This window comes from Centroberyx gerrardi, chromosome 4 (assembly GCF_048128805.1).
Source record: "Centroberyx gerrardi isolate f3 chromosome 4, fCenGer3.hap1.cur.20231027, whole genome shotgun sequence".
Classification (NCBI taxonomy): domain Eukaryota; kingdom Metazoa; phylum Chordata; class Actinopteri; order Beryciformes; family Berycidae; genus Centroberyx; species Centroberyx gerrardi.
The window spans coordinates 6,702,174-6,726,467 of NC_136000.1; the positions used below are offsets into that span (position 1 = coordinate 6,702,174).

General features: G+C 44.9%; 1 protein-coding gene across 8 annotated transcripts in view; it reads right to left on the reverse strand.

Annotated features, from left to right (window-relative positions):
• LOC139917574 (pleckstrin homology domain-containing family A member 7-like) overlaps window positions 1-24,294 on the reverse strand; it is a 136,794-nt gene that overhangs the window by 22,400 nt on the left and 90,100 nt on the right. For 6 of the 8 annotated variants that reach the window (XM_078283075.1, XM_078283076.1, XM_078283073.1 and 3 more), the window contains 6 exons: window positions 23,539-23,643; window positions 18,776-18,848; window positions 15,444-15,544; window positions 6,808-6,989; window positions 2,795-3,358; window positions 723-1,278 (listed from right to left, as the gene is read on the reverse strand). In XM_078283075.1, coding sequence (XP_078139201.1) covers window positions 723-1,278; window positions 2,795-3,358; window positions 6,808-6,989; window positions 15,444-15,544; window positions 18,776-18,848; window positions 23,539-23,643 — 1,581 coding nt within the window. The remainder of the gene's footprint in view (window positions 1-722; window positions 1,279-2,794; window positions 3,359-6,807; window positions 6,990-15,443; window positions 15,545-18,775; window positions 18,849-23,538; window positions 23,644-24,294) is intronic. The other 2 variants (XM_078283080.1, XM_078283077.1) reach the window with 1 other exon arrangement.

The window sequence follows — 24,294 nt, forward strand, 5'->3', positions numbered from 1 at the left end:
CCTGATACTCCTACTGGATGCTTGTGATGCTGGTAATCTAGGATTTTTTCTTTCTTTTCTACTGTCTCACTCATTGTATGTGACCCTGGATAATAGAGTCAGCTAAATGCCTACAATGTAATGTCCATACCCATCAAACCATTTAAAACTGCACTAGGCAAAATCTTAATGTAAAAATACCCCCGTCTTATCTGCCTCAATCCCACGTGCTTTGAAGAGCATCCCATTCCTCTTAATTGAGACCCCGTAGTTTGGCTTTATTTGCCCAAATTCATTTCTGGTGTCGGTATGGACACTCCTCCAGCCACAGGAACTGACGAATCAAAACTTAAACAGTAACCACACCACAAAAACATCCTTCAACTGAATGTAATTGTAGAATCTGCCCTATAAGGGTTACCGAGAGATCACTTTATCAAGGTTTTTTGGGGCACAAAATGTGGTGAGGAGGGGAGGGGGTGCTTTGGTATAAAGCATCACAGGTCGGCTGGGTTGGTAAACATGAGCGAGCTGTGTGCATGATATAGTATGTTACATGACTTCTGGGTATTCAAGTTCAAATTTTTCAACTAGTTACCTCTCGCTGCCATTTGGAGCCACCAACATGCAAAGTTGCCTTGTGCAGCTTTAAACATCATGAATGCAACATAACCAGAAAGCGTTTTGATGGACAGTTACGCAGCAGATAGTGGAGAAGCTGCTAATGTCCGATGTTCTTTTACCTTGAGCAGCTGAGATTTGGTCCGGCGGGGGGAAAGGGCCAAGGGGATGTCCACCACCGACCTCTCGCCCACGGGTCTGACCGTCACCCGATCCGCAGGCGTGTGCGGCCTCCGCATGGGCGACCCGGCCCGGCCGGAGCCCGGCGGCCCCGGCGGAGGGATGTCGGCGGACGAGGGGGGCACCGAGACGCAGCGGGGGGGCCCCTCGGAGCCGGACCTGGGGGCAGAGGGAGGCACGGTGGAGGGGGGGCGGGGGCCGAAGGGGTACTCCGGGGCGGGCGTGTAGAGCGGCGCGGTGGGGCTGCCGTGGCGGAACTGGTGGCGCTGCTGCCACTCGTACAGCTGCCACACGGTGCCGGTGCCCGGGCCGCCCTGCTCCGGCGTGAGGCGGAAGTGGCTGAGGCGGTCCTGGGCGTACTTGTACTCCCCGAAGCGGGCGGCGGGCGGGGGGCTGTGGCGGGGGGTCTTTGGCAGGGTCTGGTAGGCCTCCGCGGAGGTGAACTTGGGCTGGGTGGGGGGGGTGCGGCGGGGGAGGGTGTTCTCTCTGGACGGAGGGCTGTGGAGGAGAAACAGCAGGAGACATAAGGATGTGTTTTACTGCACAATGAGCAGTATCTGCAGGTTTCAGAAAGACACATTTAAGACTTTTATGACCATTTTAATGCTTCCTGGAATTGAATTTAAGATGAAATTAAAAAACAAAGCTGGCAAAATAAGCGCTTTTCTCATTGGACATAACTAATGAAAGTTCTGAAACTATAAATGAGTAGAATAATAAAAAGCAAACCAGGAAATTATTTTATTAATGGGCTCAACAGTCCAATTATGTTTAATCAAGCAGATACAATGAAAAGTAAATGTTTTGCATATTGTACAACTAACCTTGTTCGACATCATTCTACTTGTCACTGCATGGTGGAAACAAATTAGATCTCTGATAACTGTTTCATTTAGTTGAACATTTTAATACTTTAAGGCCTTAAATTTATCAAATTTATACTAACACCTTTTCAGAGTTCTTAAGGAGTCGTGGATACGCTGATAAAAGGCTTCAGATCTGTTTCACATATTCAGTGTATCTATATAGCAGCATCAGAATAAAACAACACATTTCACCAGCAGGCTTCAGCAGGTTCGCTCATCATAAATATGAAACTCTTTCACTGTCTGGACTGTTGTTCCTGCTTTGAACTGTTGTGCTTTGAACCATTTTGACAAGTACAATATAAATAGTTAAAGTCCTTGTAGTATATCATTGGTGCATAATATTCCTTAACTATAACAAGCTCATTATTTTTCCACAGGAGTCGGAGTTCAGAAGTGTAGCTCTGCACAGTGCAGACCAGACCAGCCTCATGAGGATTGGAGTGACTCACTGGTGTGTTTTATCCCCAGGCAAACACCACTAGAGGGAACTGTTCACTGGACTTATAAATATTGTAGCCTGCATGAACTTACCAGACTACAAGGATTGTTTACTTTGGCTGCCCTGTTGTGGTGGAATCTATTCTGTCTGCATGGTTCATTCCCAGTTCAAACTCAAACTAAAGAAACTTGCCCTTTACACATAAAATATTGCCATAAAATGTCTACAACATCTAATATCTACTAGACTAATATCGACTTTCTTTTCAAAATGAAATATATACACTACCAGTCAAAGGTTTGGACACACCTGATTGAATGCTCTATGTTTTTCATTATTTTAAAGCCATTTTGGACAAAAGGCTTATGCTGAAATGCTTGAAATTCGTTTTTTAGACAAATATAAATAGTGAAGTTGATGCCTATGTATGAATTTCTTTCCAAAGCCTTTGCCTTTCCATCAAGGCAAAGGGCGGCTGCTTTAAAGAATCTAAAATACAAGATAGTTTTGATTTGTTTAACACTTTTTTGGTCACTGCATAATTCCATTTGTGTCTTTCCATTATGTCTTTACTATTATTCTAAAATGTGAAAAATGGTAAAATTAAAGAAAAATGCGTGTCCAAACTTTTGACTGGTAGTGTAGATATCAGATTTTTTTCTTTTTTTTTTTATCCCTTTTATCCCAGTATGTGACAGTGACCTACCCTTTGTGCTCGGCCTTCTGCACTTTGACCCAGTGCTCCACCTGCTCCAGAGCGCTCCTCCTCTGCACCTGCCTGTGTGTGGTTTCTGTCGGCGGGGCCCTCTGGTACGTCCCCGCCCCGATCCCGTTGGGCTCCAGGATGGGGCTGGGCGTGGACACCAGGCCGTTCCTGGTGCAGGCGCCGGGGGGCAGCGTGGAGGCGGCTCTCGACGGGGCGCGGGACGGCACCCTGGAGACGGGCGCCGAGGCCGACACGGGGTCCTGCTGGGGGAGGGAGGGAGGCAGGGGGTTGGAGGGGAGGGAGGCGTGAGTGTCCATCTCCATGACGATGGCTCCGATGGGGAGCTCCGACACGGTGATGCCGGCGGCGGCGGCGGCGGCGGGCGTGTCTTTGTGGAAGCTGCAGCGCTCCTCTGCGTCGCGGTGGATGGGCTCGAGCAGAACCTCGTGGACGACGGGCCTGGCGGTCTCGGGGTCGGGGGTCTTGCTCTTGTGGTTGACGTGGTTGGTCTGCGGGACAGCCTGCCGCTCCAACGTGCTCAACTTGTCGAAGTTCTCTGACGGCCTGGGGAGAGAGTGGGATGAAACGGAAAGGACCGGATGAAAGTTGGCCTTTTTTGTCCCTCTTTTATTCTCTTTCTGTCTCTCTCTTCAGCGCTGCGAGAGTTTCATTCCTGAGAGAACCGGGGTGATAAGTAGCTTCATCTGTTATCCTGACAGGTGATTTTTTTTTCTATAACCCTCTCAAAGGATTTCAGTCATTTTCACTCGATAAGCACCAATTCTGTTTCATTTGATCATTTCCCTGATATCCCATGGACATCAAGCTCTGTTGAACTGAATTTGAACTGGACAACTATCACATCATAAAAGAGAAACTTTGAGCCTCGTCCCCCAACTTAAAACACAGAAAATTGGACATGGCTAAATACACCGCACAGACCATTTTTAAAGCAAGGCTGCTGGCAAACAAAGCCTTGTAGCCAAATCGAGCCACAACTCGATTTGAAGCTCATTAATAAAATCCCTTGTGACAAGAGGCGTTTGGGCTAGAGAAATAAGTCACGGCTTTGAAATTCACTGGAACACCGCACCAAAGTTTATTTAAAATAAATGAATCAACGAAAAGATAGCCTTAAGTGCAGGAATGCTCCACGCCAACAGCCGGTATCGGAAGATATAACTTGGCAATCTGGTGACTGGTCTGTCCAATCACATTGTGTTAAACAGGGTATTCCAGTTTTTTTGCATCCTTTAGCTACTAAGTAGTGTGTTGCTCTGTATTCCATCTCCTACATGCACAAAAAATTCACTTCCACATACCAGTGCAGAATGACTTTTTTACATACATCTCCACTCCAAAGTATTTTATTCAGAACCAAATTGAAACCCTGAAACTCGAACGGGAGAGAGTCTGAAAAACACAGAGAAATACTATTGGCTTATTTTCTTTAAACAAACAAAAAAAAACCAAATAACAAATGTTTGGTAGTGGTTTGAAAAATTCGGAGGCTCTCTTCAGCTACGTTTCCCTTTTGTCATTAACTTACAGCTAGCGTAGCCTTGTGGGATTTTCCCTCCAAAAAACCCCAAAGCACTACGAGCTGCGGGTGTTTGAGAGCTGTCAGTGAATGATGGAGCGTATTTGATCTGTGTTTCCTCCCCCTACCGACACATGAATAATAGATGGAGGCAGCGGCTGCTCATTCAGAAAAAAAAAAAAATGAATGAAGTAAATATTCATTGGACATTACAAGTGTAGAAACAACACACTAAAGCATGTTTATAATGTCTTGTGACTATCTAAAAGCACCTGTAGTGATTTATAAGTGGCTATGAAGCTCTTTTTTATTATTTTTATAATATTTTGTAATGTTTTATAAGTACAGTCCCTTATAGAATATGTTAATAATGTTTTATAACACCCCCTGTTACAAAACTTGTCTCATAATATACCTTGGACTTATAGGATATTATGACTGAAAACAAATTTAAAAAAATAAATAGAATAAAAATAAAAAACGAACAAAATAAAGTTGTCTAATAATTAGATGTGGCCCAAGCAGCCGGTGTAATTAGAAAAGCTGTAGACAAATTAATTGTGAGATGGAAAAAAGCACATTAGTAAATGGAATAGCAAAAAGTAGAATTTAAATAACTATTGTGTTGTATCAGTTAACGATAGAGAGTAGCAAAACATAAATATGTTTATATGGAGATGTCGCAGATTACACACACACACACACACACACACACACACACACACACACACAGTTGCTGCCCCTGACAGACATAAACACACACAGACAGACACAGACAAATAGCGGCACAGCAGAAGTAGCTGTCAACCTTAACAGACCGACAAGGTGAAACCTATGGAGACAGATACTGACACAACACACACTGCTCTCCTTTCATCAATCAATGTCTCTCTAACCTGGCTCACACACAAACACACACACACACAAACACACACTCTCATTCTCACACACGTGTTCTCTATTCCTTCCATCCTTCCTTCCAGTACATACCTTCTCTCACCAGCATTCACTGGGCAAGGGCAGACTGTGTGTGTGTGTGTGTGTGTGTGTGTGTGTGTGTGCATTTGTGTGTGTCTTCTATGGCAAGTGCAGTACAGAAACACCACAGCAATGAGCGCTGAGCACTAAAGATGGATGGATGGAGGATGACAAGTTTAAGGTTAGAATAAGGATTAGGGTTAGGTCAGGGTTAACATTAGCCATGTAGAGGTGAGGGTTAATGTTCGGGTCAGCAGGTTTGGAAGCTAATGTAGTCAAATTAATGTGAAGGTTCTCTTAAGGACAGAAGTGCAAGGATATACTGTGTGTGTGTGTGTGTGTGTGTGTGTGTGTGTGTGTGTGTGTGTGTGTGTACTCGCACCCTAGAGATGGATGGCTTGGCAGGCTTATCTTTGTCAATCAGGAAGACTGACACTCAGACAAACACACAGGAATTTCCATCTGCCAACAGAGGAAAGGGCAGGACGGGGCAGGCAGGACGGGGCAGGCAGGACGGCCACCGCAGAGTCAGAGTCAAACGTTCCACAGCTGGGAACTAAGTGCTCGTTCACACCGGGCATGTTTGGAGCGCTGTAGTCAAACTCTGCAGCGTGTACTCCTTTAGTTCGGCTCATTTTGGCAGGTGAGAACAATGCCGTTTGAACTCGAGTGGCACCGAATAATCAAAGTGAGACGCCTGAAAACGCAGGTCTCGCTCGTCCAGCAAGAGACCTGCGGTGAGGTTTGCACCGCAGTTTGGAAACGAGCCCAAAACGCAAAGCTTTATGGGTATAAGGAGACGGATGTTGACATCTGACAGCCTAACATAACAAAATGAAGCGAGGGCAAACCGCAGTCTGGACTGAACATAAACTATGTTACTCCATAACAATTCCTCAAGTGTGTGTGTGTGTGTGTGTGCATTTATGTATATTATCTGGTCAAAGTAGGCAAACTGTTGGGTGTGTGTGTGTGTGTGGGTGTGTGTGCATGTGTGTGTAGGTTTCCTGTAATACTTAATGAGTATGATTGGTGTTGTTCTCACTGAGGTATTCACCACTGAGAGTTTGTTAGCTCTCTGTGGTCTGTAAGTGAATGAAGTACAGTGTAAGTCTATGTGTGTGTATGTGTGTGTGTGTATGTGCGTGTGTGTGTGTGTGTGTGTGTGTGTGTGTGTGTGTGTGTGTGTGTGTGTGTGTGTGTTCAGTAGGGTCCGTTGAGTACATTGTTGACAGAGCAGGCTGGTACATGGCAGTTAAAGATTATTAGGAGTGTGTTCAGTAATTGAATGAGGGGTGTGTGTGTGTGTGTGTGTGTGTGTGTGTGTGTGTGTGTGTGTGTGTGTGTGTGTGTGTGTGTTCAGTAGGGTCCGTTGAGTACATTGTTGACAGAGCAGCCTGGTACATGGCAGTTAAAGATTATTAGGAGTGTGTTCAGTAATTGAATGAGGGGTGTGTGTGTGTGTGTGTGTGTGTGTGTGTGTGTGTAGCACTACCTGATGAGTGTGTCGCTGTGGTTCTGCATCAGTGCGGCCTGGTTCATGGCCCTCAGCCAGCTGTTCATGTCCTCCTGGGTGTCGGCGCTGAAGTAATAGGTCCGCATGCCGCCGTGCTCCGCCTGCGAGCCAATCATAGAGCTCTGCTTGTAAATGTACGAGCGCATGCCCGTGTGGCTAGCCTATGGGGAGAGAGAGGAGGCGGGGTTAGGGCCGCGGACACCGAGACAGACGAATCAGGTGAGAGACGTTGAGTTAGGCGGACTTTAGCTTCGGCCCATAGAGACATGGAGATATCATGCTGTCCAACAAGAGAAACGACATCAAGAGACACGTAAGCATCGACCAATACAGACAGAGCCAATGACGGAAACCAGCCAATAGAAATACAGAGACAAAAACGCCAGCCAGTTAAGACCAACAAAGCCACAACTTTGACCAATGAGAGGACAGGTACACCAGTACTATGGACCAATAGAAACATGTGAGTGTCAGAGAAGAGAGAATGTCCAAACCCGATCAAATCCACCTCACAAGAAGGCAGAACAAACCTGGTCTTTACCCGCTCTTACAGCTTAAAAACCTACTAAGAACATATTAAATGGCAAAGAAAAACAGTTTATAATAGTAAACAGTATAGTTATAATAATATAGTATCTATTCCGTTTGGTTTTCCCTGTAGGATTGCATATTATTCCATGACAAGTATGGATGACTGTTACATTTTATAACAATCTATCTCGCAATATAAGGAAAGTGCAGTTGTCTGGCATGGAAAAAGTACCTTATTCCTGCTAAGAGACAGTGTGAAATGCTGTAAAATTGATGAGATCGCGCTCCATGACAAGGTAATTGTACTCTGTAATTAAAGTGTCGTAGTTGTGACAGGCAGATTCAGAGCTTACATGGATATTTCTCTGTATGCACAGTAAAAAGGCTATTAGTCAGGCGATCTAACGCGCTGTTGTTGCTGCGTGTGACAATCAAGAGCAATCTGCACCCATTCATCATCACACATATTTTAAAGACGCAATCTGTAGAATGTGAAAAAAAAAAACACCATGGCTATCTCAGCTACTTTTGGTCTTATTGACTCATATGTGTTTCATATTTGTTATAATGTTGTGATTTGATAGGTCTTTTTATTTTAAACTCTGCCTGCAAACCAGTGTAATCTTGATATTGAAGGAAAATTCCACCCTCAGACACTCTACTGTTACACATCATCAATCTCTGATGTGCAATGATTTATTTTTGTGTTGTAATTTACTTTTATGGTGAACCCACTTTCCCTCATTCTGCCTCGTCGTTGACTTCTTCTGTTAGTGATTTCCTACATTTCCCAGAATGCCTCTTGATAAACGCCACAGGCGTGAACTTGTTGTATTCAGCTGGGGGTTACAGTATATGAGTAGGTGGAGAGTGACTGCAAAATGGTGAGTCTTCGGCCTCGCTCTTTGATTCTGAAGGACTGACACCAAAACCTGATATTTAATGTTGATGCTTTAAATCGCTGAAACATTTTCTGCTATCAGAGTCCATTGTAGCTGCTGGAAATATGTCGACATGATGTCACGTCATCTATGTTTGGCCAGTTTTCTACACAAATAAGAGAAATACACCAAACAACAAAATGGGCTCTGAAATGCAAGGTACATCGTCAATAGTTATCTTCAAGTTGAACTTCAAATGCTATATTATCTTACCTTTATCTTATCTTTTTTAACAGTGTTTAAGTGTTTTCGGGTGGATTTTTCCTTTAAGAGCACTGGTTTTGTATCCTTGATACAAAGGTTTAAAATCGATCTTGCTGTGAATGTTACAGCTCCTTTGAAAGTCTGCTGCACTCCATTCTGCAGCTGTATAGTACGGCTCTAAAAACGTCCTCCTTCCTTCTTTCCCTCCTTTAGCGTTTGGTGGTTGGGATTGGAAGACAAACGAGAGCCCACTCAACAACAGATGCATGCAAATGATAAGTAATTAAACACTAAATCTTCCCTACAGCAATTCATGCACTGAATAATGTATGCAGGATAATTAAGTGTGTTGGAGTGTTGTGGTGGCATCCATTGTTGGGGCTACGTAGTAATTTCTCTGTGATTTCTTTATTTAGTTTCTATTGTGGTCTAATGAGTATGATTCCTCAGCAATTCAGCTGCCTGTTTGCAGCATGATAACTGTCAAGGGCACGCAAAACACCACGCCCTCTCACACAGGCCCTGCTTAATGTAGGCATACTGAACCAGTTCATGAATAAAACAAATGAATGCTGACTGTCAGTCCTGCGGTCTCCCTGCCATTATAATCTCTGAATAATACAGAGCATACAGATCCAGATGTGTGTCTCGCTCCCATCCCTCCATCCCTTTATCCCTTTATCCCTCCGTCCCTCCCAGGTTCCCTACCGGCTCGATGGGTCCCTTCCCCTTTGGAAACTTTGGTGACATCTGATTGCTGAAACATGTTCGTTTCGATAGCTGCTAGTGAGCATTAACAAACTGACTTCAAAATATAGTTTTCTGAATCATTAACACACTAAAACCAGTCATGTGTGTGAATCAGTATGTCCACGAGTCGGCACCAGGTCTGTATTTAAAAATTTGGGAGTTTGCTTGGGAGGAGGGGTGGGGTGGAGGGGTGTAGGGGTGGGGGTATGGGGGTATGGGGGGGATGGAGGGGGTGACTGAAACTACGTTGACTTTAAAAACTCACATTTTACAATGTAAAATGCATTGTAGAGGTCGGTAGAGACTGCCAATCCTCACAGCGATGGTCTTTGTTTATGGTAATTATACTAATGTCTCTAAATGAATCTAGTAATATTTATTGATGTTAAAATCTGACTGCAAGTGCACATAACCCACACAGTGGTTCTCAACCCTCATCCTCAGGACCCAGAGTACTGCTGGTTTTCTATCCTACCAGGTAATCAACTGCATTCGTCAAGCGTCCCAGGTGTAAATCAGTCCTTGATTAGATGATTGGAATGAAAACCAGCAGGGTTCTGGGTCCTAATGACCAGAAATGAAAACCAATGGCCAACAGGCTAATGATCCTAATGCAGGGGTGTTCAATTGTGTGTCACGGAGGGTCGATGCAGGTTTTCAGCAGGTGATTTTGTGGATTGGCACAGCTTCAACCAGAAAGGAAGAACTACTGAGTGAAATCACCTGCTGCAGTCTTTGGTTTAAATGAAAACCTGCAGACTCTCAGCCCTCCATGACTCACAGTTGAACGGAGTCCTAATGTGTCGAGGCCAGTGGTTTTCAATCATGTGTCAGCGTGACCCGAGACCAAACACTAGAGCAGCTGATTTCACCAATTAGTTCCTAACACGATGGTTGAAGACCACAGACCTCGCCATGTTTGGGACAAAGCGATGTGTTAAGGAACATAAAAAGGCAGGAAACAGGCAGGAAAACCCGTTAGCACCCACTAATCTTAAAAATGAATGGGAGCTGTGTGTCCAAAAAACTTGAAATCTTAAAAAATAAAAAAATAAAAAAAGGATCACAGCATCCTGAGGAAGCAGCTGTCAAAACACGCCCGCTCACTCACTATCAGCACTCTGACAGGCGGGCGGCTACAGCTACGGTGCGACAGGCTGCTTGATGAGAGACAGAGGACTGTGAGGCCAGTCAGATGTTTGGGCACGTGGAGCGATATCGGCATGCATGTGCAGTGTACACACACACACACACACACACACACACACACACGCACACACACACACACGTTTGTACTATATCGCAGTACTTGTGAGGACGTTACATTGACTACATTCCAACCTTAACCTTACATTCTTAACCTTATACTTTTTTTAAACTTTTGTTCTTTACCCTGACCTAAACTTGATTCTAACCTTAACCCTAAACCCAAATTCCTAATCCTGAACTAGCTCCATAAACTCCAAAGGTCTAAAACTCAAACTGGTTCTCACAATGATAGCAAAACAAGTACACACCCACACACCTAAAAGCCCAATCCCCTTAAAGCACTCAAATCTCCAGCCCTTTCCCCCCTATTTCAGTCGCATCGGAATAATACACGTGCATGCACACACACACAGACATCGCCGACAAACACACACACACTGACAGCAGCCTAAAATAACATGGGGAGACTCTGCCCCCCCCCCCCCCCCCAACCAAACCTCCCGTCCCCTTCCCACTCTCTTCAGCAGGAATGCTGAGTGGGTCATTCAGCTGTGAGTGCATGACCGTCACACCTACACACTGAATCCATATACAGCTAAAGCCTCTACTCTCTCTCTCTCTCTGTGGGTGTGTGTGTGGGAGTTGGTGAGATTTTTAAGGGTGTTTCTGGTTATTTTTTCCCCGCTATTTTGTCATTTCACACTATGTTTCATTAAAGAATAAGAAAAGTCTCCCTCTCTCGCCCCTTTCTTTCCCCCCCTCTGTTTCGCCACGTCTCTACCTCATCGCTTCCTTCCTCTCCACCTCCATCCTCTTTTCCTATCTCTTCCTCTCTTTATTCTTTATTTTCCAGCCCTAATCACTTCCCCCCCCACTCGCTGTTTTTCTCTCCCTCACCCTCCATCCTCTCCCGCCCTCTCTCCATAAACTGAAAATATCCTCTACTACTTGCACTCAGAAAGGCTAACAATAGAGTCGGCTCCTTTCCTCTGGACAGCCCCTAACACACATACACTCACACACTGGTTCTCTTTATCCAGGCGCTATTTAAAGACTCATTGTGCCTAAAAAGATAAGCCTCAGCAGCCAGAGCCCCGCAAAGCTCCAGATAAGGTACATTCTCCTGAACTAGCAAGGGTAGAAATTGAATTTACACTGAAAAACATCCAAAAGGAGACAACAATAGCTTCAGGGTGTCTCTTTTTTGAATCATTCCTGCTGTTGGAAATACATTCAGTCATCCTACTCTCTATGTGTAAAAAGCCTGTTATGACGTTAGAATAGCACTTGAAACAGGCTTTTCCACTTTAAATTCACTTGAGCAGCGTTTGGTTTTGGAAAAACACCAGTTTGAGCGACCGTGGCGTTAACAACATACATTCAAACTGACAGATCCCTTTAAAAGTTTTTGAAGATTATTTTTTCCCCTCCACACTTCTGAGAACGGCAGCGGGAGGCAACGTGAGTCCCGAATAACGAAGTGAAGTTTTCCTCCGCGGCGTCAGAATATTGCATGCCGGTACAGTAGATGTGACAGATGGAACAGATAGAGAGAGCGGCACATAGATCAACGATAAGCCCAAAACCAGATAAGCCAAATGCAAAGATTCATATGGCGATAACAGGGGGAGAGAGAGAGAGACAGAGGGGTAATTGAATAAAAGGACGAGGAACACAGAAATAAACCACAACCACGTCAGCCAAACGGACACGTTATTCTCATGCGTCAAAAAAAAAAAACAGAAGAATATACACAGCTGCTGTATATTCTCTCATGTTCGGACCAAAGAAACCACACCAATGGTAGACAACAAGGGTACCAAGTACACATTTGTCGAAGCGAGAGCACGTGGGAGGGTGTAGTACCTATTTATGGGTGGACTGTCATTGGACGAGGCCACGCACTCACAGGGAGGGAGGGAGGTCCCAGTCAGGCAGCCGACCAATGGGAACAAGAGAAGGAAGAGGATTCAGTGAATAGGGGAAGGGGGGGGAGGGGTGGCGGTGGGGGTGGCGGGGGCTGTTGAACCTTGGAGGTTTTTGAAATAGGGTTGTGATGCCTGTGGGCTGATTTGATAGTAACTGGTTTCAGCATTCACACACACACACACACACACACACACACCAGTCAAATACACTCGCTCATCCTCGCTCAGGTGGCTAATTGTGGCCCTGCTGGTGTGGGTTGCAGACCTGGGTCAAGTAGCATTTGCAAATAATTCTTAGTAGGAGTTTGTTTTAATCTGTTTTGAGTAGCAGATGGGTGGGGTTTACTGCATCAAGACAATTCAGATAGCGTCAGTTACGTTGCCAAGTCTCAGAAAGTATACTGCACTGACTCTCAAATACTTTCCTGTGATGGTCTTAACTTTCTGACACTCTTTGTGCTTTCCTACATGGCAAACCCCACCCACCTGGTGCACCAAGTGGATTAAACTAAACACTAAGAATCATTTAGGTAGGCTGCAAGTTGGAAAGAGTGCAGGAGAAGGAGAGATTAGGGTAAGAGATGACCAGTCCATTCCCCTTTCTGTCACTCACTCTAACACACACACACACACACGCACACACACACAACTACTAAATCTCTCCACAGTAAAAGACCTGAGCCGAAGTTTGGAGTTAATTCACTTTCACTGTACACTCGGCGATTAAGAGTGGAAACAGAATTGATATATTTCCAGTGGACATAGCATCAGAGAACAGCAGTCATGTTGGAGGAACATCAGCATGGACAAGGTGCATAAAGACGGCAGGTGGAACTGATGGTCACAGGCCGCTGGCAGGCACTTTGCATACAGCACTTGCCCTCAGGCCTGGCTGAAAAAAAAATGAAACAAGCCCAACGCTCACTAACGCTGAATACACACCGTCTTTCAGGTGTGTATTCACCTGAAAAGGATCCGTTACATTCAGTGATGTAGTGGTAAATAAAAAGATAAACTATGACCTCCAGTCATCAAAAGAGAAACAACCACCAATATAAATAAAAATCATTCATTCCCTTAAAAGACTCTATCTTCAATGTATATCAGTTTCTACTTAGGAGTTAAGTGAGTCTGGCTGGGTTTACCCTCCACTACATCCCTGATTATATATGGTGAGGCGTTTCCACTTGGGAGTGAGTTTACAGTGAGCTGCATCAGGTGCTTTCAGCCACGTTAACCAGCATCCTGATTTGACATCATCATTGGCATCAAAGCGTCAACGCTGCTCTTGTCAGTTGAGAAACCCCTGGGGATCAGGTGGGACTCTGACATCTTTATGCACCCAGTCCTTTGGAAGATACTTGCTTATCTATTGGCCGGGGCCTCGGGTGTATCATGCTTGCAGTGAGACTCGTTGGACAGTCAATTAACTTTCACGCTTTAAATTTAAGTAACGAGCAAATTACAACGAGCAGATACGGGTTCAGTGTCTTGCTCAAGGACACTTCATCAGGAAACATGGCTGCTGATGGACACACATGGACTGTCTATGACCTTTGGATCTCAGGCCGGTTTCTCAGTCCTCCCTGCCACCCTATGGAGTGAAACTTAGACCAGGCACGTTGACTGACTTAACAAAAGGCAAGGGGGGGGGGGTGGGTCCGTGGGCTCGGATGCCTTGTGCGTGTGTATATGTGCACATTTCTAATCAATACATAAGTGCATCCCCTCATTTGTATGTGCTTTATGTGTGTATGTAACCACGCAGAACCACAAAGAGTCTCGTCCCAGAGGGAACGGAGCAAAGTAGCAGCTTCATTCCATTCCAGAGAGGAGCTTGTCCGTCTCCATCCAGACGCTGACAGACACACTGTGGTAATAGGCATCGCCACAACAGCTGGTGGCTGGGTTGGGTAGTGGTGGGCATTGTATCACAGCTATGGTTGTAGGAAGTCAACTGAATTTTCCTCAAGTTGAAAGTTTGTTTTAGACCTTTTCAAAACAACACAGAATGCACTTGAGAGCCTTTCATAACCGGCTCTCAACGTGAAGTTATAGCTTTTTGTGTTCGACGTCAAAAAGTATATATAGATACTATTTCAAATTAGATGTGTACACTATGTGAAATTATAAAATTCTGCTTGACAATATTTTATTGGGGGAAAAGGTCATATGCAATAGGTTTTCTGTTATGGGAGGGGATATACTGTATATCACTTCTGATGTACTTCCCTGCTTGTCATTAACAATATAAGCCAGTTGGTGGACACTTTCATCCAACATGGGTGGTTTCAGTGGGAATGGTACCCCCAACCCTGGCTGTGTTAGTGCCTTGCTCTACCTATTGAGGTATACAGTACAGGATCATGGGAATGATCACTTTAGAATATGTTTTCAAGTCCCTTCAGGGTAGAATGACTTCAAAAAAATGATGCATCCCTCAGCCAACGACCACATTTATCAGTGTCAGCAGTGTTCAGTCGACTTCAAAAAGTGCAGAATGGGTCAGAATTCACAGTAATCACATATTGTGACAGCAGAAACTTCTCATGGATCCTGGTAGTGTCTCAACAACTCCATCATGACATATTGCATACAAAAGTTTTTAGTCAAATTATTATTTTCCACAGAAGCGTTCATGCTGTCAGGTGAAAACCTTGTATTTCCAATTTCATTCTTTTTTTTGTAAAATATTTGAGTTTGCAGCTAGTGTATTTTTTCCCATTGTTATTCTTTGAATTAAAAGTTTACATGGTCTTGTTTGTGCTGAGTAGGTTTAATGATCATCACACATTATGCAAAACATACATTTGATATTAAAACCTACATGGTTGTCAATTGGTAAAAGTCTTCTTTTTTCATTTCATTCCTTATTTTTTTTTGGAGATGCAAGGTTTTCATCCAAAAGCAAAAAGGTGATCATCATCTTAGCATGCATTCACTAATCTGGAGTTAATAATAACATCCCAGCAACAAAAATGGCCTAAAAACAGAGAAATTCAAAGACAGGAATCAAAATTTCAGTGAACTGCAGGACGAGGTGATGGCGTACCTTGAAGGCGTACTTGCGGCCGATGTGGTCCTCGACTCCCACGGGTGAAATGACATAGCTGGGCAGAGGAATACTGCCTAGGACCGACTCCTCTCTGCTGTCTGTAGAGAGAGAGAGAGGGAGAGAGAGAGAAGGAGGGATAGAGGGGGAGAAAGAGAGAGGGAGGGAATGGAGAATCATGGTGAGGAAGGTGATAAACGGTGAGAAAGATAGGGATGGAAGGCAGGAGCAAGGGAGTAAATATCACTCATCACCCACTAATTTCACCGCTCTCTGGCACCACTATCATCACACACACACACACACACACACACACACACACACATGCCGTCATTCATACCAGGGTGCTGTGCCAAAGCAGTAAAGTCCACTCTGGTATCCCGGTGTCAGAGAGCTAAACCCGGCCTGGGCCAACTGGCAGCGAGCCGCCATTCCTCTCCGTGTCTGCTCATCCGGTTTACATGCTGAGATCATAGTGTGTATGTACACACACCTACACCCACACACACATTCACACACACACCTACACACGCAGACTTGCCTGCCAGCGTATGTCATCAGAGTCGGTCCTATCTTAATTAGTTCACACCTCTATAAATAAAGGCGTGCTGGGTATTTGTTTTCCACCGAACATTGTGACAGCGCGCTAGAATGTGTGTGTGTGTGTGTGTGTGTGTGTGTGTGTGTGTGTGTGTATCCGATGATTCCCTCATTGTAGAAGTTAATAACAGACTGAGAATATGAGTGTACGTCAGCTGTGTGCGTGTATGTGCACCTGTGTATGTGTGTGTGTGTGTGAGTGAGAGAGAGAGAGAGAGAGAGAGAGAGAGAGAGAGAGAGTGTGTGTATGTGTGTGTGTGTGTGTTCACAGAGCAGGGTGTTTGGCTGAGAGGTGATAAGGTGGTGCTGTGGATTAAAGGGGTAATTGGTTAAAAATAATTCAAGGAGCTTTGAAGGAGACATTCCCTAAATGGTGGGCTGGACGGTCAGCTCTTTTTATCTGCCTCGCTCTCTCTCTCTCTCTCTCTCACACACACACACACACACACACACACACACACACACACACACACACACACACACACACACAGGCAGCACAGACCTTGACAATTGGAGTCAGATTACATCCAATCAGGACAAGAACGGTACCATTCTGTCACCATGGCACGGGCCATGAGGGAGAGAGAAATAAGAGACAAACAAATAAAGAAAAAACAAAAACAAATGAAAGCAAACAAACAAACGGAGCGGGAGTCTGACAGCAGGGAGGGAGAAAGTGAGAGGAGTCTGTGTGAAAACAAGCGACGTATCCACTGGGAGAGGAGGGAGGGGATAAGAGAGAGATGTAGTGCTGCGGAAAGATCAAGGGGGTTTGATGTTGAGAGGAGAAACCTTTGAGCTAAGAGAGAAAGACGGAGAGATAAACACAGAGAGAGAGAGACAGAAAAAGAGGAGACAGAGAATTGATTTCATCCTTTCCTCAAGGCAGGGGAGCGTGTCCCACAAGGTTTGGAAAGAATATAGAGATGAAAGAGAAAGGCGTGTAGGGACAGATAAAGAGAGTCAGGAGATGGAGACTGATGGAGAGGGAGGGAGGGAGGGAGATGGGAACGCTGGTGGTAGAGCGTGAAAGTGTGTGTGTGTGTGTGTGTGTGTGTGTGTGTTTGTTTTCCCATATCTATCCATCTGTTTGAGCCGTAAACTACTGGGAAACACCAGATTAACGCCCGCCCAGATCAAATCACTCGCTCCCTTGTCAGCCGCAGTTGCGTTCAATCCTGTCTCATCAGATTCCAATTATAACCTCCAAACTTCACTCTGAACCGCTTTGTTGACAGCTGTTGTGACAAAATTTGTATCCCCTAAAGGTATATTTCCCCTGGCGGTGCGTCTTCGCCTCGATTTCACGCCAGAAACCCCAGAATCATTTTAAATTTTGTGGATTTTTTTTTGCTGGCTTTTAGAACAACGTTTTAAAAGCATTCCGCGCAACTGCAAAGAATAAAAGCAGCCTTCCAAAAGTAGCCTAATTAGCTGCCTCATAACGAATGAAGATCACACTTGTTTGTCAAATCACAAGCGTCCATTGATTCTACCAGGAAGTTGTCAGGCGTTACATAAGTCTAGTACTTGTCATTTATTAAGCGCATTTCCCCCACGATCATTTCCTTGTGTGGAGGCAAATCGATGAGGAATGAGGATGCAACGCCGTGGTAAAAACACGTTTTAGGAGAGATACACATTTTGGCATAACACCCTCCCCAATCCGTCCTCATATTGATGAAACTTAAACAATCATTAACATAGAGACAGCATGGATCAGTGATGAGGGGGCAGACACTCAAATGTAACACGGTACATTATGAGCACATGACCAGTGTCCTAATATGTTTTCTGTACATATTAAAACATCTAAAGACCAATAAATGATTTTGGTGTCTATGTTCTCATCAAGTTGACTCTCCAAAACGTGGTGTATTTATTCTGTTAAAAGTTGTGAGTCATTAGGATTGGGCGATTAGATGAATAAGATTTTTTGTGCCAAGTTAAATTACCTTGATCTTTGTTCATTTAAAATGTAGCCTTGTGCAAGACACCCAGGGTTTCCCACAGTGCTTAACAAGCAGAGATAGCTGCCTTGACAAAAGAACGTGTGTGTGTGGGTGTGTGTGTGTATTTGTGTGTGTCCTTCAGTCTGTCCATGCTTCTGTGTGAAAAAAGAGCATCTGAACTCAGTCAATTTCCTAGATTAATTACATTTTAAATCAAAATCATCTAAATCTCAGTCACTGAATGAACAGCACACTCAAGGTTTAGGTGAGGGACACAAAACGCAGGAAAACACATTAGAAATTAATGGAGTTATGTGTCAAAAATAAATTGAAATCCTTAAAAAACTAAACCATAAAACATCACGCTTCTGATGCTGTACATATCCAAAATGAAGACCCATTTTGAAAAAAAAATCATTTTTGACTTTTGTTCATTACTCAATATTTCAAAAATACAGATGATTACATCTCCAGGATAAGAAGATCCTCAAAGCACTAATAATATTCCATAGTGAACTTTTGTCATTGCAGGTGCCACTTTTTCTTAAATGAACGAGTGGAGCTCTTCATATACAACATGTGAAGAAATACGTGACATCTTTTGTGTGTAAATTCACATGCTTTTGGGCAAAGTTAAAATCAGGTGTTTGTCGTTCTCAGCCTGTTGCCGAGTCATTATAGGGGGCAGAAAGTGAGAAATTCAGCCATTCTCTCTGAGTGCCGGCAGGTCGGTCGACACTGTACAGGGAAAGCTTTCAGATGACGCTCACAAAGACTCACCTTTGTAGTAGAACAGGCAGAAATCAGCCAAGACGAACCACTTCCTCTTCCAGAGACGCATCCCAGAGCTGTCCTGCAGAGAGAGAGAGAGAGAGAGAGAGAGAGAGAGTAAGCAATGAATGAATAAGGAGAGACAAAGTGTGGGAGAGCTTGGGGGAGATAGCGAGAAAGAGTAGAGAGAAAGTAATGTTAAGTAATGAAAGAGAAGAGAAAATAATGAGACAGGGAGAGGTCGAGAAATATAGAGAATGAAAGAAAAGAGTCAGGTGGAAACAAGCAGAAATAAAGAGAGTGAACAAAAGAGAGAGAGAGAGAGAGACAGAGAGGAAGTGATCATTTATACTCGTTTGCTGGCTCGCTAGGCCTGTCATGGCCGCTTTACTGCTGGTTTTGTCTTTCTAGTTCTCCGGTTGAAAGAGAGAGGAGGGACAGAAGGGAGAGAAACGCCTCAAACGCTCATCTATTTCTATCTTTTCTTTGGCTTAATATGTGTGTGTGTGTGTGTGTGTGTGTGTGTGTGTGTGAGTGAGTGTGTATGAGAGTGAGTAAATGGGGTCCTGTTCGTTTGGTTGTGACTGTGTGTGTCTGTGTATGTACAGTTGTTTGCGTGTGTGTGTGTGTGCAGGAGTATATGTCTGCATCTGTGCCTGAATATGTGTGTGTGTGTGTGTGTGTGTGTGTGTGTTATGTGTTCATGCCCAGCATTTAAGCATTTAAGTGTGTGTTGTAATTAAAATATAATTGCATTGCACTAATACAGTGTGTGAGCCCGCATATTCAGATTCAGATTCAGATTCCTTTATTGTCATTGCACAGAGTACAACAAAATTGAGTGTCAACCCTGACGGTGCATTCACACATAACAAACGGCAATTAAAAATAGAATAGTTCAAGCTTAACTAATTAGTTAAGAGTGCTAAACATTAATAAAATATTAAATGTAAATATTTCTATAACCTATAAAACAATAAGATATAAAACAACACACTATGGTATTTTGTTATTAGCAGCTGCAATATTTACTTGGATATTGGACGTTTGCTGAATTGCAGTGGCCCTATGTACAAATAGTGCAGTTGGGAATATATACATACAAAGGTCAAGTTAAAATGTAAATGTATCTGTGCAGTGTTCTATAAATGTAACTGCAAGTACTGTAGTACTGGTAGTCACACCGGTCCCAGTCGGTGTCAGTGTTTGGCAGTGTTCAGTTCTCGTATGGCTCTGGGGTAGAAGCTGTTCTTAAGTCTGTTTGTCCGTGATATGATGGACCTGAAGCGTCTACCAGAGGGCAGCAGGTCAAACAGATGATGTCCAGGGTGGGATGGGTCTTTCAGTATGTTGGCTCGATGGAGCAGCGGTAGTAGGACACCGGCAGCTTCTCCTGCAGGTTGTTCTTCCTGAGGATCCTCAGGAAGTAGAGTCGCTGCTGTGCCTTCTTGACTGCTGCGGTGGTGTTGGTAGTCCTGGAGAGATCTTCAGCGATGTGCGTACCCAGGAACCTGAAAACAGGGAACCTTTCCACGCAGTCCCCGTTGATGTATAGTGGATCGGGGTCTGTACTATTCTTCCGGAAGTCTATTATAAGTTCTTTTGTTTTTGAGGAGTTCAGGACGAGATTGTTCTCTGAACACCACGCTGCCAGTCTTTGGACTTCATCCCTGTAGGCTGTCTCGTCTCCTCCTGAGATAAGTCCGACCACAGTCGTGTCGTCCGCGAACTTGATGATGTTGTTGGTGGGATGGGTGGGGGCACAGTCATGAGTGTAGAGGGCGTAGAGAAGGGGGCTCAACACACAGCCCTGTGGGGCGCCGGTGCTGAGTGTAAGGGTGGAGGAGAGGTGGGGGCCTAGTCTAACAGTCTGGGGGCGGTTAGTCAGAAAGTCCTTGATCCAGTAGCAGGTGGGTTGGGAAAGTCCTAAGTCAGTAAGTTTAGTGACCAGTCTGCCCGGGATGACGGTGTTAAAGGCAGAGCTGAAGTCTATGAAGAGCATCCTCACATAGCTCCCCTGTTCGCTCTGTAGGCAAACTGGTATGGGTCGAAGGCGGGTGGGAGGCTGGCTTTGATGTGCTGCAGGACCAGCCTCTCGAAGCACTTCATGATAACCGGTGTAAGTGCGACCGGACGGTAGTCGTTGAGGCCGCTGATGACAGTCTTTTTCGGCAGTGGAATGATTGTGGCAGACTTCAGGCAAGGTGGGATGATGGATTTAGACAGGGACAAGTTGAAGATCTCTGTGAAGACCTCGGAGAGCCGGTCTGCACATTCCTTCAGTACCCTTCCTGTCACACCATCAGGGCAGGCAGCTTTCCTCGGGTTCACCGCTCTGAGCACACACCTCACATCATGCTCCTGCACAGTGAGGATGTGGCTGTTGGAGGCTGGTGGAGGAGTCGTGTCTGTCTCCGCTGCTTTCACCTCATAGCGAGCAAAGAAACAATTAAGTTCCTCTGCCAGCGAAGGCGTCACCGTCGACAGTCATGCGGTTGCTGGTCTTGTAGTTGGTGATGTGCTGGATGCCCTGCCACACCCTCCGTGGGTCGTTGTTGGTGAAGTGGTCCTCAATCTTCCTCTTGTAGGCCGCTTTAGCCTCCCTGATGCCTCTGTCGCTCTGTCGCCGGACCTGAAGGCGGTGTTATGGTCCTTGAGGAGAGTTTTGACCTCCTTTGTCATCCAGGGCTTCTGGTTGGGGTACACCTGGATGTGTTTGTCGGCAGTGACATTGTCAACACAGTTCTGTATGTAGCAGAGTACAGTTGATGTGTACTCCTCCAAGTCCTGATCCTCAAAAATGTCCCAATTAGTCCTTTCAAAGCAATCCTGCAGCTGCAAGGAAGCTCCTTCAGGCCATGTCTTAACAGTCTTTGTGGTAGGTTGAGCTTTTCTCCTGAGGGGGGGGGTGTATGCTGGGGTTAAGAGTATAGATAGGTGATCTGACTGGCCTAAGTGTGATAGTGGTGTTGATTTAAAACCGTTCTTAATGTTTGAATAAACCTTGTCTAGTGTATTTTTCCCCCTGGTAGCACATTTGATGTGTTGTTCAAATTTCGGGAGAACTGCCTTTAAATCTGCATGGTTAAAGTCACCGGCTATGATATGGGCTGCTTCGGGATAGGTGCTCTGTTGTGAATTTATAGCCCTGAGCAGGTAGCCTAAGGCCTATATCCGGTGGAATGTAAACAGCTGTGACTATAACAACGGTAAGCTCACGTGGAAGATAAACAGGCCTGCATTTGACTGTCAGGTACTCCAAATCAAAAGAACAGTGTCTGTCTATGATTTTAGTATTAGTGCACCAGTTGTTATGTACGTAAATGCATAACCCCCCTCCCTTGCTCTTACCGGAGTCTTTATTTCTATCCCAACGAAATACTGTGCGGCCTGCTAGCTCAATGGGATAAGTGAGTGTAGCCACGTCTCTGTTATTAACAAAATACAACAGTCCTCTATGAATTTGTTCACGGAGATTTGTAAGTGCAGTTCGTCCATTTTGTTGGTGATGGATCTGGCGTTGGTGAGAAAAATGCTGGGAAGCGGTGGTTTGTGTGGTTGTCTCCTTAGCCTAGCAAGTAGGCCGGACCGGCATCCACGCTTTTGCTTCCTGTGTCTCCTCTTCCTCCGACGCCTGCTGGAGCCGACAACGATCCACGGAGAGCCCGGTGCCCTGGCTATCTCCTCCGGTATATTGTGTGAGTGCAGAAATTCACTCGTAATGGCCTGGTTCCACTGTAATCCTATGATCAAAAGATCCTGGCGGCTGTAGGTGGGATTCGCATGACTAGACATAACATTGGTAAATAGACATATAAACAAAAGCACACATAAAGAGCACCGAAAAGGAGGGCGTCCAGCCGCTGCGTCTGTGCGCGCCGCCATCTTGTTGCAACATACAACATGTCTGCGCCTCTACATTTAGTTGTGTGTGGGCTGTGCGTTCCTATCTGTGCCTGTGTGTGTGTGTGTGTGTGTGTGTGTGTGTGTGTGGTCATTAAAACATAATTGCATCGTACCAACATCTCTCACTGTTTGTCTTGTACGGGGGCCAAGGCTTTTCCGGTGGGACCATGCCGACTACAGCTATTTACAGTATAACTTCAAATAAACGCCAAGTCTCCAGTAATAGTCTGTCTCTCATGAACAGCAGGTGCTCTATATTGCGAAAGCATAAACAGAAAAAAAGAAAGAAAGAAAGAAAAAAACAATCTAGGCCACTGACGGGAGTGTTACCGTGCAAATAACAACATATAAGGTGTGAAGGCTGAACCTGGAACTCACTCCTGTAGTGTGAAGAGGAGACACTAATAGGCCCAACTGTCTGTCAATCATGTCAGGGGGGAGGTACCTGTATCCTCATCAATCAATCAGCCTTTTATGCCAATAGTGCCTTATTCGAGCGAGCTATTTCTGCTGCTGTCTGCTGTTGATTTTCTAATCAATGTCATCATGCAAGCCCAGTTGAGATGTCATCCGTTGGTTATGGCAGTGTTTCCGTGTGTGTATGTATTGAGCAAATGTGTTCACTGTATCTGTGTGATATGTACATGCACGTGTTATTGTGCATGTGTGCGTGTGTGTGTGTGAGCATGTCAAACAGGGCATACACAAACCAAAACAGCACATGCACATGCACAACCATCCATGTCTATATTAAACAGACATGTGTCCTGACCCGTCAGTGTATGCATTTGGGTGTTAATATGTGCGTATGTTAGTATGAGTGTGTGTTTCAGTGTGTGTTTCAATGTGTGTGTGTGTGTCCTGACCTGTTTGTAGAGCCATCCTCGGACCACCACGGGGACGTTGGGGTTCCTCTTGATGGCCTGGTCTCTCTTCCCGAAGCTGTGCACCCTGCCGCTGGACCGGGACCCCTGCAACACACAGCCAGGCACAGAGGGCGTTCATGTGATGTAACACGCCTTCTGGCAGCCATGTTGGAGGTCCTCAGCTCTTAGGCACCAATGGCTATGAACAGCAGCTTACAATGTGGGGTTAGTCAGTAGCTAACTTTCACAGCCAGCAACTAGTAGTGGCTAGTACAGTTACATGTTAACAGTGTGTTAAATTGGCTTGGTTAGCTAACAGTGCCAAAAGCCAACTGTTTGTTCAGGTTAACTGAGCTGACTCTTCTCAAGCGACAGTTTGTAGTGCTTTGTAGCAGAGTTACAGCTAAAGGCAAGACAGTATCCACTGTCACAGTAACCTACATCTGGAAACAAATCCACCTTATCAGACCATTCACTTTTACTTATAACAGTATTGAATGGATCTCCATCCACACCACAACAATCTTTTTCCAGCATCTTTTTCTAGCCCAGTTGTTATATATTTAGCCATTATTTGGGCATAGCCAATTTTCCACTGGACCTCCATGATGGTGCCAGCTGTGGTTGCTAAGTAGATTTGTGACCCAACTACAAAGCCTCTATACACATCAGTTAGGGTGGCAGGGATGGGAAGCAGTAGACTAGAGGTTAGAGAGGCTTGTAACCTGCAGGTCCCCGGTTTGACTCCCAGACACC